The sequence below is a fragment of the Neomonachus schauinslandi genome, chromosome 1 (assembly GCF_002201575.2).
Source record: "Neomonachus schauinslandi chromosome 1, ASM220157v2, whole genome shotgun sequence".
Lineage (NCBI taxonomy): Eukaryota > Metazoa > Chordata > Mammalia > Carnivora > Phocidae > Neomonachus > Neomonachus schauinslandi.
In genome coordinates, this window is record NC_058403.1 from 78,257,904 (window position 1) to 78,276,550 (window position 18,647).

The 18,647-nt window shown below is 46.7% G+C and overlaps 1 protein-coding gene across 7 annotated transcripts in view; it reads right to left on the bottom strand.

Moving 5' to 3' along the window:
* Nucleotides 1–18,647, bottom strand: part of ST6GAL1 (ST6 beta-galactoside alpha-2,6-sialyltransferase 1) — a 118,231-nt gene that overhangs the window by 13,059 nt on the left and 86,525 nt on the right. For 5 of the 7 annotated variants that reach the window (XM_021692413.1, XM_021692412.1, XM_021692415.1 and 2 more), the window contains 2 exons: nucleotides 15,611–16,246; nucleotides 8,613–8,710 (listed from right to left, as the gene is read on the bottom strand). In XM_021692413.1, the coding sequence (XP_021548088.1) occupies nucleotides 8,613–8,710; nucleotides 15,611–16,196 (684 nt within the window). In that variant the 5' untranslated portion in view covers nucleotides 16,197–16,246. The remainder of the gene's footprint in view (nucleotides 1–8,612; nucleotides 8,711–15,610; nucleotides 16,247–18,647) is intronic. The other 2 variants (XM_021692418.1, XM_021692419.1) reach the window with 1 other exon arrangement.

The window sequence follows — 18,647 nt, forward strand, 5'->3', positions numbered from 1 at the left end:
TAAAACTAATAAAGATGAAACATTTAAAATGTGACAGATAAGAAAAAAATTAACTGGAATATCCTGTTATGCCAGAAGATACCAGAGTGTTAAAAAAAAAAAAATGATGAGAGCCAGCTTCAAGGAACTCCCACTGGCCAAATGTAAGACAATTTGAACGCCAAAGTAATTCAGAACAGTGATGAATTACAAACCATTGAAGAAACAGGAATCCATGAGTTCTTACCAATAATAAATGGAGAAAGAAAGGAGGGGAGGGAGGGAGGAAATAAATGGGGGAGAAGGAAGGGCTCTCGCTCACAGTAGAACTCTGAGCACCAACCCAATGACACAGAGCAGGGGGAGCTATAGTGAGAAGACCACCATTTTACAACCATCCTAGTAAAGACTGGTTCAGGCAAAAGTGAGCCAGGAATGCTAAATATAGGAGGAGATTTTGGTGAGGAGCAGAATGGTGGCACAGTATTAAAGTGTTCACCCATAGACTATAAGGGAAAGATAATAACTATAAAAGTGGAGAAATCAAACAATACCTTATCCAGGTGATCAAAATTAAAATCAGCTGAGGGGCAGACAGACATTGGAGGCTCTTAGGAGCACCCAACATCCCAGCCAGGAAGGTATGAACTGAATTTAATATTGAGTAAGCATCGGACAAACCCCAAATTATTTATTTTTTTGAAGAAGGACTTTATTCTTCAAAAATGCCAGTGCCTTAAAAGACAAAGAAAGGCTATGGAAATATTCCAGATGAAAGGAGACAAGACGGGCACAGCAACTAAATGCACTACCTGATCCTGGACTAGATCTTGTACAGAAAGAAAAAAAATATATATGTCATAAAAGATATTATTAGGTCAGTTAGCAAACAGATCCATCTAGCATTTCAGACAGATTAAACTACGTTATCAGCATAAATGTATGAGGTTGATAACTGTACTTCGGTTGCGTAAGACAGTACTGGAAATTCTTAGGAAACACAGCCTAGGGTGTGTATTAACTCAGTCTATTCAGGGGCTACTGTAACAAAATACCAGAAACTGAGTGCCTTAAGCAGCAGACATTTATTTCTCATAGTTCCAGAGGCTGGGAAGTCCAAGATCAAGGCACCAGCATACTTGGCTCCCCAGTGAGAGCCCCCCACTCCTTGCTTACAGATGGTTGCCTTCTCATGTCCTCATGAGAGAAAGTGAGATCTGGTCTCTTTCTCTCTTCTTATGAGGGCACTTCTCATGTTCTCATTGAGAGAAAGTGAGCTCTGGTCTCTTTCTCTCTTCTTATGAGGGCACTAATCCCATCAGAGAGGCCCCACCCTCGAGACCTCTTCTACATCTAGTCATTTCCCAAAGGCCCCATTGCCAAATACCACTGCACTGGAGGTTAGGGCTTCAGCATATGAATTCAGGGGAGACACATTCAGTCCATAAGAGTCTGCCCCTGCATCCTCCAAAATCACATCCTTCTCACATGCAAAATAGATTAATTCCACCCAACCTCCCCAATGTCTCAACTCATTCCAGCATCAACTGAAGTCCTAAGTCTCATGTGAATATTATCTAAAGCAGGTAAGAGTGAGACAGTTCATCCTAAAGCAAAACTCTTCTCCAGCTGTGAACCTATGAAACCAGAAAAGTATGTACTTCCGAAATATAGTGGTGGGATGGCATAAGATAGGCATTCCCATTCCAAAAGGGAGAAATCGGAAGGAAAAAAGAGGTGACAGGTCCCAAGAAAGTCCAAAACCTAGAAAAGTAAATACCACTAGATGTTAAGGCTTGAAAAGAATCCTCTTTGTTTCAATGCTGTGCCCTCTGGACCCACGGGGGTAGCGGTCCCACCTCTGTGGCTCTGCCAGGCCGCAGTCACACCCCCAAGGCCCTGAGCAGCTACCATCCAGCCTATTAAAACCAAGGCCCCCTTCCCACCTTTGAAACCAAGGATGCAACCTTGGTGATTTCTGAATCACCTTTGGGATCATGCTTTTCCTGTCATGAAGAACAATACCCAATCATAGCCCAAGAGCTCTACAGTCCTGTCCTATGGGACCTAAGAGGCATACAGCCTTCCCCTACTTTGTCCTGTATCTGTGCCCTTCAGCTCAAGCTGACAGTGCTTCTGCTGGGAAGGCTGAGTAGGTCTGTGGTTCACACCGTTGCTGATCTCCTTATCAAATGGCTTTTGGGGCCACCCCTTCGTTTTCTCTTCAGAACAAGCTTTCTCATTTTTTTGCCATATAGATAAGCCGAGAATTTTCCAGATCTTTGTTTCCTTTTCGCTAAACAATTCCTTTTTTAATTCATTTCTCTTTTCTCACATCTCACTAAATGCAGTCAGGAGAAACCAAGCCAGTCCTTCAACACTTTGCTTAGAAATCACCTCAGGTAAATCATCCAATTTCTTTGCTCACAAGTTCTACCTCCCACAGAACACTAGAACTCAGTTCAGCCAAAATCTCTGTCACTTCATAACAAAGATCACTCTCCATTGTTCAAGAACATGTTCCTCATTTCCATGTGAGACCTCACCAGAAGGGCCTTTGTTATCCATATTTCCGCCAACATTCTGTTCACAATTATTTACATATTCTCTAAAAAGACAGAAGCTCTCTTTCCAGCTTTCCTCTACTCTTTTTGAGCCCTCACCAGAATTTCCTTTAGCGTCTATATTCTAGCATGTCCTTCAAAACTCCAGCTTCTACCAATTACCCAGTTCCAAAGTTACTCCACATTGTTAGGGTTTTGTCATAGTAAAACTCCTCCTCTCAGAACCAAAAAATCTTAGCTCAGGCTGCTATGACAAAATACCATAGACTGGGTGGCTTAAACAACAGACATTTACTTCTTATGGTTCTGGAGGCTGAGAAGTCCAAGGTCAAGGTGCCCGCACATTTGGTTCCTGGTGAGGGTGCTCGTCTTGGCTTGTAGATGGCCGCCTTCCTCACATAGCAGACACATCACGGGGGGACTCACACTCAAGACCTCATCTAACTATATTTATCTCCCAAAGACCCCATTTCCAAATACAATCACATTGAAGGTTAGAGCTTCAACATATGAATTGGGGCTGGGGGTGGGGACATAAAGTTTCTGCCCATAATAAGTATTTAGGAATTAATGTCTACAATATATACAACTTATTCTCAAATGAAAAAATATTACAAAGAATGAACGAGCAGATAATACAGCAATGGGGTAAAATGAAAAAATAGTAAGTGCATCTGGATAAAGAGTATACGGGCACTCTTTGTATTAGACATTATTGCAACTTTTCTGAAAGTATTAAAGTATTTCCAAATAACAAGTTCAAAAATTTTTTTTAAAGAATTTGGAGAAGTTTGGAGGCAGTCCACTGAGTGAGCAGAAGGTTCTCTAGACTGTACTTCATTCAACAAATATTTATTGCACATTTACTATGCAATGGGCACTGGTCCTGGCACATGGGCATATGAGTGAACAAAACAGACAAACACACCTCCTCTCGGAGACCAGACGTCACGGTGGCAGAGCTAGGCAACAAGTGAGATGGGCAACTAGGATGATGGGAGTGAGAGGTGTGGACTGGGAAGGTGCCAGCAGAGAGCCAGGGAGGAGCCTAACCCAGCTGTGAGGAGGCCTTCATCCTGCCCTGGGCCTGCCATTACCCTCTGGGCATTGTGCAGGCCACCTTCTCTTCCCAGGCCTGGGTTGTGTCGCTTGGAAAATGAAATGACCCGAGGAGACCCTGGGCTCCACAAGGGCAGGGAGCATGTCTGTCTCTGTTTTACTGCTGTTGTGGGCTGCTCAATTCCAGCTCCCTACATAGAGGCTGGCACAGGGCAGGTGATTAAATAGGAACTTCTGGAATGAATTCATGGCTTGTTGATCTTCAAAGTCCTTTTAAGCTCTGTGAATTCCAGTACTGCTTGAATCACCACAAAGGATGTCCTATCACATCAGACATCACGTCAGATTCTACAGACATTTAAAAGGATGATGAGGGAAATAAGTAAATCTTTTACAAAAAGATAATGAGGGCGTATTATGAACATTATGCCAATAAATACAATGACTTAGAAGAAATGAACAAATTCCTTGAAGGACACGAACTGCCAAAGCTTGATCAGAAAGGAACAGGCAACACGAACAGTCCTAAATCTATTAAAGAAATTGAATTTGTAGCTAAAAAACTTCCCACAAGGTAAATTATAGGCCTAGAAGGCTTTCCTGGCAACTCTACCAAACATTCAAAAAAAGAGAAATACCAGTTCTATACAAACACTTCCAGAAAATTGGCAAACCAACCTCCATCCAAATCCCACCTCTCTCGAGTCCTTTCTGCCCTCCCCTGAGCAAGTCACTCAGACTCTTTAAACCTTGGTGTCCTCACAGAAAACGGTGGTTGGTAATCACACCTCACAGCATTGCCCTAAAGGTCCCATGAGATAAGGTACGTATGGGCCTCAGACAGAAGAAGTATTGAACAAGCGGCACCAGCTATGGTCTCAGGATAAGCCCCCGGGAGTGATCTGAGAATGTTCCGGTTGAAGTCCAATCAGGACACCCTGTTGCCATGCACAGGACGTGGGCTTTCTCTCCCCAATCTGGAAGAGAGCTGCTTAGGCAAACCTACCATGGCCTTAAATGAAATCTTTGCAGGATGGAGATTCACCTCTTCACTCACCACCTGGAAAAGATGCCTAAGAAGGGGGTAGCCTCCCAAACCCAAGAGATTTTTTAGGGCTCCTCCATGCTCCCTCTTCTCGATTGCTGCCACATACCAATCTGGAGGTCATACCCATTCTTTCTGAAGTCACGCTCTCCAGCCCCAAAGTGGTCCGCACGGCCTGGAAATCCTGCTCCGTTCCTCTGGCTGGCTCCTTCCTCTGCTCTCCTCACGCCAAGCCTTCTTTGCTCAAACCTCCTCTACAGAAACCCCTCTTCCCATCAGCCTCCTGACAAAAAGCCTCCCTTTCTCTACATCCTACTCTGCGGAGAAAATAGCAGCCCTTTCATCCTTCCACTTCAAATGGCCTCCAGCTACACCTTTCCTAGCCTTCTTCCCTTCTGACTTCCCTCCTGTGGGGCTTGATCCTCGGTGGGGCTTTAGATCAATCCCTCCTCCCCATCACTTACTTTTTGTCCCTTCTCTTCCGTATATTCAGTTTCTCCCTCTATCAACTGGTTTCTCCTCGTTGACTTAAAAAAAAATGTTATGGTGGTAAAACACACATAACAGAAAGTGTACCATATCCACCATTTTGAAGGGTACAGCTCAGTGGCATTAAGTACATTCATGCTGTTATACAACCACCACCACCATACATGTCCAGAACTTCCTCATCTACCCAAACTGGAACTCTCTAAACATTAAACGATAATTCCTCACCACCCCCAGGCCCCGGAAACCACCGTTCTACTTTTCTGTCTATGAATCAGACTCCTCCAGGAACCTCACGTAGGTACACACATACAGTATGTGCCCTCTTGTGACTGTCTTCCCACTGACTTTCAAACTTACTCAATTCTCTGCGATCTAAAAAAAATGAAAAGAACAGAAACAGGCCCTGGAACCCTTGACTCTATGGCTCTTGCCCTACTGCTCTTCTGCCCTTCAGAGCTAGCCTTCTTGAAAGAACTACCCGCACTGGCCTTCCTCATTCTTCCCATTCATTGTGGCACGCACTCCTGACCCTACGCCCCAGTGTGGCTTCTGGCTCCGCGGCTCTCCCAGGCAGCTGCTGCCGGAGGTCACGGGTGGCCTCCCTCTTGCCGAAGAGAGAACAGTGCTTTTTGGCCTCACCTCGGTGCTGACTACCCCCTTTTCCTGTGTTTGTTACCCAAAGCCCCTGAGGAGAATTTCTGTCTACACGCTGTCTCTCGTGCTCTCATTCGGCCCCGCCGTCTCACTGCCTCAGATACAGATGACTGGCAAATTCTGCCCCCCAGCGCAGAGCTCTCCGCGGAACTCCAGCCCCCTCTGTACAGCTGCCTACTTGACATCTCTTCACAGGTATCCACAGGCAGCTCAGATCAACGCTCTCCAGAACCACAGTTTTTATCCCGCCCTCCGTCTGACCCCAGCCCACACAACCCAAAACGTCTTCAAGCACTTGCAATACCAGGTGCTCCAGCTGGCCAGCCACAAGAGCCAGCAACGCAGTAGCACTGGCGGCCCCTCTCCCTTCACCCCTCGCCGCAGCCCCAAGAACGCCTCTGGTCCACACATGCCAAATAGCTGTCGGATGCAGGCCGTTCTCACATTCACCCTCATTTCTCGTCTGCAGCAACTGCCAGTCTTTCCCCACAAGAGCCTCCTAACTGTGTCTCTCCAGGGGCCACAGGGCCTCTGAGCAGATGGACGCCAGCAATGTTTGCAGAGTGCGAGTCTGGTCGTGCCACAGAGAATATCTCCTGACCACGGTGCCAGGATGTGGCTCCTCCTTACCTTCAGCCTCCGTGTTCACCACACCCCCATGCACCCCCCTGCCCCCGGGGCCCTGGCCTGCCCCCTCCCACACGTGGCCTCACCTAGGCTGTTGTCTCTTCAGGAGAGACCCTAGCCCTTCTCATTCTCCACGCCTACACGGCTGTCTCATCTCCTCCAGGCTCCTGACGTCCCTGATATGGGCTCTGGGAGCACCTTGATCCTGTCCCTTGTAGTTCTCCGTTGCAACTATCTATCTCTCTGCGTGAGGATTGACTGTAGCCGTAGGTGGTGGCCCGCGAAGGGGCCCAGCCTGCCGGGCTCCCCACTGTATCCCCCAAATCCATCTCAGCGTCGGCCCACATGAACGTAAGAGTAGCTATCCTCCACTGACGTACGTGCCGGGTACTAGCTGCTCTGCATGGTCTTCTCGCTCACTCCTCCTAACAACCCTGTGCTGTAGAGAAGGTACTGCTATTCTCCCCTCTCCACGCATGAACAAATGGAGGCATAAGTAACTGAAGCAAGATCATTTAGCTATTAAGAGACAGAGCCAGGGTTTCAACCCTAGGCAGGCTGACTGCAGATCTATGTATTGACTACCACATTCTACTCAGTCCTGTCCATATTTGTGAAAGGGTTGGGGGGAGGGAGGCAAAGGTGGATTCAGAAATAGAGGTTACACTGTAGCACTTCTTGAGGTGCTCTCCAGCTCCAGGATTTCTCTGGGGCACGAGAAGGAAAAGGAGAAAGAAGGGAAAGCTCATCCCACCTCCTCTGCCTTATTTTCTAGACTTGCCAGAGTCCAAGCAGCCATGAAGCTCCAGCCTCATCTCCCTCTATAGGGCAACACAAATCCATCCCCACCCCCACACCAGCCAGACCTGTTTGGATATCTCCCTCATTTCCCATGTGTCTCTGTCCTGCCAATACCACTTCTTAGAATGCCTCCCTATTACTATTTCTCCAAATCCCGCCCATATTTCAAAGTCTAGCTCTGGTGCCATGTCCTCCAGAGAGTCTCTTGCTGACCAATCTATTTCTTTTAATCTGCCCTCTTAGAGTTTATAATAAAAGTAATATAAAAGCCCAAAATATAAGGTTGAATAATAAATAGGAATTGAAAGCACATAGAGTCCACTGAGGATATTACAATGACAGAAAGTGATATCATCATCAAGGGATTTGAGAAAGAACAGAAAACAAGATGGCAGCCACTTGCAAAGAAGTTAAGTTGATCAATCCAAGTTCCTTCATACAAAGGTTCCTAGCACTGTGGGCCTCAGATGGAAAGAAGACCATGCAAGAAGCAGCTTCTGCCCAGCTGGTGAGTTCCTGAGGGGCAAGCAGTGAAGAGATCTGAGAGAAACGGAAGTGGAGCCTTATGGCAGAGGAGTGGAGAAATGCAGGTGTATTGGAACAGTACTGAAAGGGCACTTATGTTCACTCCCAGGGTGTGCTCCATGCCCATGGAGTCCTAGGCAATGTACAGAGATTATACATTGACATAAAAACACCTGAGGTTTATGTGTTTATGCAGAAAACAATAAACATCGATGGTCGTGAGTGAGGTGAATGGGTTTGCAGACCTCTCACGCTAGTTTTGATATATGTGTCATCCAGTTTTGTTTTTGTTTGTTTGTTTTTTACCACAAATTAAAATCTATTAACAGAACTTTGTGGCAAGGGTATTTCTCAAGTCCCCATTAGTTTTGAGAAATCAGTGTATACCACCTGGAAATACTTCAGGAAACTAATTCTCTAGGGGAATTCATGAGGCAATACGTGAATTTGAGCGCCATGTAACACATCATCATCTAGTGATGATGTGTTACGATACTTGTATACTATTTTACAGCTTATCAAACACGCCCACATTCATTGCTTCACTTACGTTCCCCAGCATCCCTCACTCTGATATTCTCTGCCATGTTGTCCCTCATGCAATATTCCCGATAAAACCTGGCAGCTATGGGGACAGCAGAACTCTCCTTTCTCAGGGCACTGGACACCTCTGTTAATGCCACCTAATGCCACAGGGGCTTTATCATGAACACATCCCCACTTTGGGTCTTGGACTCCAGGACTCAGGAAGGTCACGGGACTTAATTAACTTGGTGGCTCTGATGTGCTCCCAGCAAGTGGGGTCTACATTAGAGCCCACACTGTGGTCCTTCTCTCACTCCAGATCTGCACAGAAGAAATTTTACCTGAGAGTTCATCAGGCGAATGGTGGTTTTCGTGCCCACATCTTGTTGGAAACTGGCTGTGGGCGCCCCATTAAACCTCAGGACTGCGTCATGATCGTCTATAAACCACAAGGAAACAGAAAAGAGGTGATGAGCGCCAGCAACATGCAGAAAAAGAGGAAGTTCTAGAGGGAGAAAGGGCAGGAAGAAGGGGAGGGGCAAGAGAATCATACTTCTCAGTCTTTATCCCATCATGATCCCCATCAGAGGGGAAAAGGATCATATTTGTATGGGGCAACCTGGCACAGTTTGTAGACAGAGATGACCGACCGTCCGCCTGGCCACTGCAGAAGCTAACAAGGCTCATACCGGGCATCCCTGAAATCCCTTCCATGTCTCCAGTGTGCCTTAACACGGCAGAGAGGTGACCAGGGCTGGTGTGCTACCTCATGTGGAATAGCTATCCCAGCCACCAAAGGAGCAACCCAAATATTCTCTTGGTATTACCAGTAGGTCATACTTCCATCCCTGTCAGAAAAAGGAAGATGCTACCATAAGCTCGGTATCACCCACAAGTGCAAAGTCCTCACAGCACTCTGAGAAGTTTGCAGTGCTCAGCAAATCGGAGGGATTTACTATGGTTTCCAAGACAACTCCCTAAGTGTGCTATTAGGAACCTGAGGCCCAGGATGGGTCACAAGCCTGGGTGGTGGCAGAGGTGGAAAAGGAGGTCATAGATCAAAATTGAATCCCACATTTTCTATCGAAAAAGAAAAACTCTTTGCCAGAAACAATGTCCTAAATCCAGGCAAGATCAAACAGACCATGTTTTTAAAAATCCATTCACTCCCTGGCTCTAGTTCCCTGTGACCGTAGCTGTTTCAGCAGAGTTTGGAAGACTTGGAGAAGTTTCTCTATGTGGCACTGACCAATCTTCTGGGGGAGAGAACTAATGACTTTTAAGATCTATCTCAACCTTGAGCCAACCTCCTAGGAGCTCATCCCAACCTGACTTGATCAAGCAGGTTTGAGGATCACCACTGAAATCTGCACAAGGTTTGGAGGTCAGCCCAATTTTCTGTTGTTCTATTTCCCTCCCTGTGGGAACTTTATTTGGGGTGGCTCAATACAAGATGATCTGAAAAAAGAATACTCACAGAATTAAGGGATGAAAGCCTCCCTCTTTCTTTCATTTCTAACATATGTTTTGAACCTCAGGAATCTAGACATACCATCTAGTCACAAAAACAACCCTGTCTCAATCCTAGGGCAAATTTCATCAAGATGGTTTGAAAATTACATGAGATGTGCAGAGTCCAAACTTTATCAGCTTACAGGGCAGGCACCCTGAACTTCAAATAGGGCAGAAGGCACACCTTTACACAACTCAGATTGCAACACGTTTGTCAGTATCAGTCACTGTCTGCAAAAGTGACCCAGCAGTAATCACACCAGAAACGCAGATCCATCAGAAACGTCACTCGGTCAGCTCCCCCATTTCACAGGTGAGCAAATTATTAGTGTGGGCATCCCAGCACCACAACATGACAAAGGCAGATGGAGTCACTGAGAAGAAAAGTCACTGAATAAAAGGACTATTTACAACGTTGTAGGTAGGATTTCAAGAAATCAACAAGGAATGGCCAATACCCTGGGGTGGGCTGCAGAAGCGGCCCCTACAACCCCCCACATCTGATGTGGCCAGAAGAGCAGGGGCCCTGAACTGAAGATGGCCACCTGTCGGGAGTGGTGGCCCTGAGGGGAACACGGCTCCTGCTAACGTCCAGCCGGCAAGAAGGGAATCAATACCCCATCTGCTCTTTCCTCCTTCCCTCTGACTTCTTGGCCTGAGGGAAGAGAGAGAGAGAGAGAGCAGACCTCAGACAGAGAGGCTGCTTGAAAGGGGCTGAACTTTGAGCCAAGGGAAAGCAGCAGCCCGTGGGTATTCTGCAAGGAGAGAGCTGGGGGGACAGACACCCCGACTTCACTCTCCTCCTTCTCAGTTTTGGAGCAGCACTTCTGTTGTCCAGACCCAAATAAAAGCCAGAGGGCCAGGAAGCCCAGTTGACACAGTCCCAAATTCAATTTCCCCGGGCACAGAGTCCAACAGAAAAGGGACGAGCGTGGGTTGGGAGGCGTAATGGAGAACACCCAGCACTGGAGGCTGACGATCCATCCTTGGTATTGACCATAAGAAAAGAAAATGCTTTTGTTCACTCAACAAATCCTGATTAAGCCCCTCCTCCCCATCAAGCACAGTTCTAGGTGCCGGAGACAATGGCCGTGAACAAGAAAGACAAGGTCCTTGCTCTCAGAGATTTTGCAATCTACAGCAAGGAGGGAGCCAATAAATACAACCACCAACACTTGAGATAATGACAGACTGTGGCTGATGCTATGGCACAAATAAACTAAGCGGTGTGACAGAGACGCTGAGGGAATCTCCTCTGGAGAGAGTAATGATTCAGGACACGCCTCGGAGCTGAACCCCAAGGAGGGCAGAGCACGGGAAGGGTTCAGGGAAGTATATTCCAGCCAGAGGATGCGGCACTGTCGGGACCCCAAGGGCAATAAGGACTCAGCTGGAGACAAGTGAGGCTGGAGACAAGTGCGTGAGGGCAAGAGAAAGAAAAGACGTAGCTACAAAAGCTGGCAGGAACCAGGCCACACAGGCTGTGGAAGCCAGGTATGAAATTTGGACTTTATTCTAAGAAGAAAAAAAAAAAATCAGTCAAAGAAGAAAACTTTCAAACAGGCCACTAAGTTCATAAAGAAAGAGGAGAGCATCCTTGTTGGCCAAACTGTCCTTTGCTATTGAAGGTGGAAGAAGTTCTGAAATCAAATGGGCCTCCAGGAAGTCACCAGGAAAAATCCACAGCTCCCAGGAGCCCAGCAAACGAGCCTTTGCAAGGGGCAGGCTGCAGAAAACAGGGGCCACCACTTTGGTTGAACTTAGAATTAGAGGACAGGAAAAGACACAAATTAGAAAATGCAGAAATAAATGCGCCATGATATGCACAGGATACAACTGCATGCCTAGACTACTCAACAGAATCGGCTCCTTAGTGAGTTCATCAATACGCCCAAATCCACTGCCTCTGGGTATGGTGACTCTAAGTAGCTGGAAATTGTTATGAAAGAAATTTTATCACAATTTAGACCAAGCTTTTTTTATATTTTCAAAGTAGCTTAATAAATCATATAATCATATTTGGAAGGCTATATTCTGGTCCTGGTTAGGTAAACTTGATATAATATAGATCCGGGCCGGGAAATTATGGCCTGAAGGACAAATCTGGCCTGTTCTCTGTTTTTGTAAATAAAGTTTTACTGAAACATAGCCAGGCCCATTCATTTACTATGGTCTAGTTTGCTTTTGCACGAAGACAGCCGAGCTGAGGACCTGTGAGAGACACTGTATGGCCTCAAAACCAAAAGTATTTGCTGTCTGGCCCTTCACAGGAAATGTTCACTGACCCCTGATATAAACAATCATACTTTCTGAGCTCCACAACCCAAGGATGTCTTCTCAGTCCTCACTCTGCACAAGAACTCCATCTGCCCCAACTCTGCCCAAACTCCACTCCCCTTGCCTTCCATCATATGGCAAACACCTGCTTCTCCCTGGGCCTTCTCACCGGCCTTCTGAATGTCTCTGCCTTCCCTGTGCTTTTCCCTGTCTCTTAAATGTACACTTTCCCTAGGCTTTCTCCTCAGCCTGGACTGCAACTGTCACCTCGGGACAAATGATTCCTCAATCTCATCTCCTCCCGCCTGACCCTTCCCTGGAATCAAATACCCAACCGCATAGATATCTACTCAGGGAAATCCACAAATACTTCAGATTCAGCACCTCCGACACACACCTGTCCTCCTCCAGAAGCATGCTCCCCCGTAATATGAGATCGCCCGCTTCCAGGCTAGAAACCCCGGCTCCCACCTGTCACTCAAGGTCATTTCTAGTTAGACACCAATTTCTGTCTCTTCTCAAATCAAACTCGTTCTTTCCACCACCATGATCACCGCTCAAACAGGCCTGGCACTTCTCACCCGGAAGTGGCAGTAATCCCTAATAATAGATTACATAGCAGTCCCCATAGACAAGGGGGTTCAGAGAAATGAGAAATCTCTCCAAAACACACATGATCCCATTACCTGCTCACTCAAATTCCTTCTAGGACTCCTGGCTTAAAGAATGAAACCCAAAGTCTCGATTGTGACTGTCAACTTTCTGTAGGAGCTGACCCCTGCCTACCTTTCTGGCCTTACTCCTCAGCCCCCTTCACCCTGCAGGGTGCCACATCCCAGCCCAACACACTCTGCACTTTTCCCCCACGCAGCCTTTGCTTCTTGCTTTTGCCTCAACTCAGAATGCGCTTCTCCTTCCCTGTAGGAGAGCAAGGAAGCAAGAATATCACGGGATTTTTTTTTAACCTGACAAGGGATTCATCACACCAGAAATTTTATTATAAAGCAACAACCACAGGCGCCAAGAGCAGAGGGGATGAGCATGTGGGCCTTGGAGTCGAAGGCCCTGGTTTCAAGTCCCAGTCCACTATTCACCAGTTGTATGATCTCTGAGACTCAACATTTAGCTCGCCCGTTCACTGGGAACAATAATTGTCCCCATATCACAGAATTCCTGGAAGGATTCAAAGGCAAGGCGCACTAGGCTCACAGCACGTGCTCGATAAGCATTACGCCTGTCGGTCATAATGTTTTACAAATATGCTATTGTTTGACATGAAAACTCAAGCCAATCTAAGATACCTTACGGGTACATGTATCAAAAATAATTGAAAATGGCCGTGCCCACCGCTGGCTGGCTTGAGGGACTGCTGGAGACACAGTACATTATTACAATCCCTCCAGTAAAAAATTTTGCAATGGACAAAAAAGAGCCACAAAACTTATCTTACTTTGGTCTAGCCCCATGGCTGTGGATATTTCCCCTTTAGGCAGTTAAGTCATCTGCGCAAAAACCCTGTTAGCAGTACAATTTGTAAGAGCAAACAATTTAAAGCCATCCAATACGCTCAATAGTCAGCAATAAGCGGGACAAATTCCAGGTATAGTGGAAAGGCTGTGGGCCTGTCATGCTGCCTGATACTCCCAGGCCTTCAGCAAAGGGCCTTCAGCAAAGGGCCTTCCCAGTCTCCTTCCCCTTTGTATTCTAAGCTCCTGCTCCATGAGGTTGAAAGCTCCATGAATGAATACAAGAATGAATGAATTCCTTAAAACATTTGTTAGACTAAATGCCCAGGAGAATGCCCTATTGAAAGGGCAGAACACTGGAAGTCCAACATGCAATGTTCGTTACATCTCAAGAGCAAAGTCTTTCTAGGGAAATACATACTTGAAATTCTAACTGTAGTCTACAGAAAAAGTTTATTTTACTGTGTGCGTAAATCACTCCAAACTTTCACGGAGTGCATCAAGATTGTAGTTCTGATTCATAGAAGTATCGGGCTCTGCCGGAAACTGTAACCCAGTTCTGGCCAGGCTGTCAGTGATGAGTTTACATGAAGAAGAGGATCCGCTAGCCCCTGGGATATTCGAAACATTACCATTATAGAGCAAAAATCAGGAAGAAAGAAGGGAATTTAGTTACATTATGGGTGAACAAAAACCAGTCACACTGAGCTTCTAGAAAACAAAGTCCAAAAGAAACCAAAAAGGCAAAAGCAAAAGTTGGGGCAGGGCCAGTTATCTTGGCAGCCTTTATTAGTGAGTGTTGCCTATTTGGGAAGGCACAGAATGTGATCTCACCACTTCTTCCTGCTCCAGAGAATCCAATTTGGGTCTCCTCTCCTGTTCTTCCTTTGAGAGCCTGTGCTTGGTTTCAGACCCTTTCTCCTGGCAGTCACAGGAAGGGAATAAAACAGGAGACGTATGACCTCACCTGCTCCAGTACCTTCCAGAGCCTGCAAGAAGAGCAAGGCTTTCTGTGCTATGCTTCCTTTAGCCTGATTCATTTCACAATAATGGAAAACACATTCTCTCAAAATAAGGGAACTAGGGAGCCCTAAGCCCAAAGCCCTAAGCTTTGTGTTGTACACATGTTTACAAACATGGACAGACCTTCCATCTTTATTAACTGTGAAGGATTTAAAAAAAAAAAGCAAGTTGATATATTCTGACCGGTGACTTTTAGCCTTTTTTGGGTCACAGACACCTCTGAGAATAATCGACTGGAAGCTATGGACTTTTTCTCTGGAAAAATGTACAGACTGACTTACCACACACACACACACACACACACACACTGTATGCACACCTAATCCACAGGGATTTTGCACACAGCTTTAGGGATTCGTGAACCCCCTAAAGTTGGTCCACAGTCCCCAAGTTAAGAATTCCTACTCTAATTAATGATCCTCAAACAGAAAGGCTGAAAATTATTCAGGTAGTTAAAGCCAAGAGAGACAATTAATCCTCAACTAGCCAGTAAAATTACAGAATTTCAGGACCAGAAGAGATCGGAGAAATCAGTGCTTCTATTATTTTTAGAAGTCAGTTCCAGTGTGGTGCCTATCGGTAGCGGCAGAACTCACTTTTCCAACAATATCTTCTGTAGAACAGCACTATTCTTTTTCAAAGATTTTATTTATTCATTTGAGACACAGAGATACAGAGAGAGAGAGCACGAGCAGGGGGAGAGGGAGAAGCAGGCTTCCCGCTGAGCAGGGAGCCCGATATGGGGCTCGATCCCAGAACCCCGGGATCACGACCCGAGCTGAAGGCAGTCGCCCAACCAACTGAGCCACCCAGGCACCCCAGAACAGCACTATTTAAAACAGAGAAAAGCAAAGCTGTTCTCACTGATAAAGATGCCAGGAGCCTGGATGGATCCCCACCCGTTCGGCTGCCCCCGGGGTACCTCTCAGTCACGCGAGAAGGCTGCAAAACTCTGCAGTGGGCCCACTGTGCGAGGTCACAAGCCCTACTTGGGCTGCTCCTTTCTAGTCCCAACCACACACTCGGCCCCAGAGGAGCAGCCCTAACACCCCAGAACCCACCTATTTCTCGGCCCAGCTGGGAGGACTTCAGCGATCCGGCTGATGAGACAACAGCACACCTGCCCCATGGCCCAGCCTTGGTCCTGATGTTCTCTTTGGGCAGGAAACCCTCCCATTCAGAGGTGTTGAAGGGAAAATCTGTGGCCTCTACCATGGAGACGTTCACATGGTCCCGGAGGTGGCAGTGCAGGGCCTCTGCGCTGAACTTGACACCGGGCCCTGGCCCCTTATAGGACACTTTGTACTTGTTCATATTCAGATAATTCCTCCAGATCTTCTGCAGCCTGGGGACGAGGTTTTTGGAAGAGCTGTCCTTGTTCCACACCTGGAAGGAGACCTGAGGCTTGGCCTTGGCTGGGCCCCGGGGACTGCTGAGGGCCTGGCGGCCCCTGGGGGAATTCTGGGTGCTGCTGGAAGTCACAGCCTGTTTCTCCAGACCTCTCAACAGCTGGAATTCCTTGGTTTCCAACTTAAGGGAATCATAGTAACTCCCTTTCTTCTTCTCCTTCCACACACAGATGACTGCAAACAGGAGAAAGGCCAGCACGCAGCAGCTGAACTTTTTCTTCAGGTTGGTGTGAATCATAATGAAAGATGTGTTCAGGGCAGCCACTCTGTTCTGAGCAGAAAACAAGCCTAGAAAAGGTAGGATGAGGCAAAAAAAAACAAAAGACAAAAACCAAAAAAACAAAAAAAACCCGATGTGAACAAAATCTAAAAGTAGTGACAGGCAAGAGGTGGAGTGATGAGCTGGGCAATGGATTCAGAGTGAGGAGACTCACTTCCAGCCTTTGGTCTACTTCCCACCAGGCCTGCAGCCTGCAACAACTTGAAGTAAACATTCGGCCTCGGTTTGGGCTTTGAATGTAGACGGCAGTCCTCAGACACTCCCCTTTTCCTCTCTGAGCCATGAACACTTTCTGTATTCTCCTGCCATTCCTTTTTACACCCTAACTCTTAGTTTTGTGTTGTCTTGGTCTAGCTCCCTGACTGCACCCTGAGCTTGGTGAGGTCAGGAACCACAGCTTACACACCACTGGACTCCTGGGGCCTTATGCTATGTGTTCAATGAACACATGCATACTTGAAAAACTAGGAGAAAACTAGGAGGAAAAAGGAAGAGCAGGATGACTGGTCTACCTCACAAGAATCCAAACTCCCTAAAATCCTAAGGGGCCCAGCATCCTTTTAAAATTGCCAGACCTCTGTCCACAGACAGTGCCATAGACCTGTGACGCATCTCTCTAAGGGTTGTGATGTTGGACTCCTGCTTGAGAAGAAAACCAGTAGTTAGCTTATAGCATAACACCTGGCTTCACAGAGTGCCCTGCAAGAGTACTATCAAGTGGCAGGAAGCTGCCTCATCTCATGGTAAAGGAGAGGAAATCTTGGTAAGACAGCAGACACGTGACAAATTAAGGAGATTAAAAACAAAGATGCATCAAGTAAGATGTTATTTCACCTAATTTCTCCATAGACCAGGGCCCCGCCACGTACAGCCCCAGCCGGCACCATGTATGTACATGATAGTCTAGTAGGAAGGGCATCCCCTGAGCTGTGCAGAGAGGCCTGACCATCACTAGCCAGGAAGGTGTTACAATCTCCGTATCTATAGATTAGCAGCCTAAGGCTCTGAGAGGTTAAGAGAAGTGCCTAGGATCACAAAGCTGAGTAAACGGTAGCACTAAAGTTCAAATCCAAGAGCACTTGATTCCATAATCCATGTCCTTTTCAGCATTAGCATTCACAGAACTGCTGAACGTTCTGGCAAATGGATTTTATTACAAAAATAGAGCCTCATAGTCCCCTTTATATCTGAGTAAAGCCCTACTTTGTTTTCTCAGAATTTATTGCGTAACTGAATGGAAGATGGAAGTACTTTGAACTCAAACAATGTCTGCATCTTCTGGAAAACATTAAATTCTTTCTTAAATAACTGGGTTTATTTACCGTAGTGAGTCTAAGCAATCACCCCTGGGGTTTTGCTAACCCACTAGGGATCCATAGTTCCTTCCTATGGAGCCCAGTGCTAAGGATATCCGGGACAAGGGGTAAAAGTACTGGACTAGGTATTCACAAAACCTGGGTTTCCCCCCCATTCTTGGTGACTTTGGACAAGTCACTAAACCTGTCTCTACCTAGGTTTTCTATAGAATAATCTCTCACTCATGGAGTTCTGGGATGACCAGCAGAAATGGTATTTGAACTAAGTCATTGCAAAGGCACAGGAAGTGTTCTGAACAGAGACCAGAGAGTAGCCCCTTTGGCTGGAGGTCATGTGGAGGCAGTGCGGGACAGGGAGAGATGGCAGAGTGGAACACTGGCCATGACTCATCAACCCGAGCTCACGTCCTCATCTGAGACTCTTTAATGTAAGTGACATCCAGACCATTCCTGGAATCTATGGGCAGACCAAATCGTGCTTCTCACCACCCCGGACTTCAGGAACGGGTGGCTCTGGGGAGAATGGGCGCTTGCCTTGAGCTGCGGAAGTGTGGGAAGTGAAGGAATGTACACAGAGGGAGAAAAATTCAAATGTGTGGTCGTGAAATGGGGGAGGGGGTTTTGTGGCAGGTCAGAAAACTGATCCCATGGCTATGAGAGCTAAAGAACTCAAGAAGAAGGGAATGGAGCATTTAAGAAGTGCCTACAAGATGGTAGGCTCTTTAGCTGCAATGTCGGATTTCGTATTCACTGCAACACTGTGGCATAGTATCCACAGCCCCACTGGAGAAAATGAAAACACTGAGGCTTAGCAGAGTTACAGGGCTTCTCCAAGGTCAACAGGTAGTCAGTGCCAGAACCGGATTCCAACCTAGGTCTGTCTGACTCTAAAAGTTCATGGTCTTGGCACTAAAAGGCATCTGTATTAAAAGACAGTGAAAAGTCAGCATTGACCAAACAGGACTCAGAAATTAGGGGCTCTGCAGGAACAAGTCACTCAGCCAGGCAATCCCAGAAAAAACCCCCTTGGCCATGGGCATGCCCCAGCCCTCACCCTCGGGCACTGTTTTCCCCTCAGGCGGCCCCTTCACAG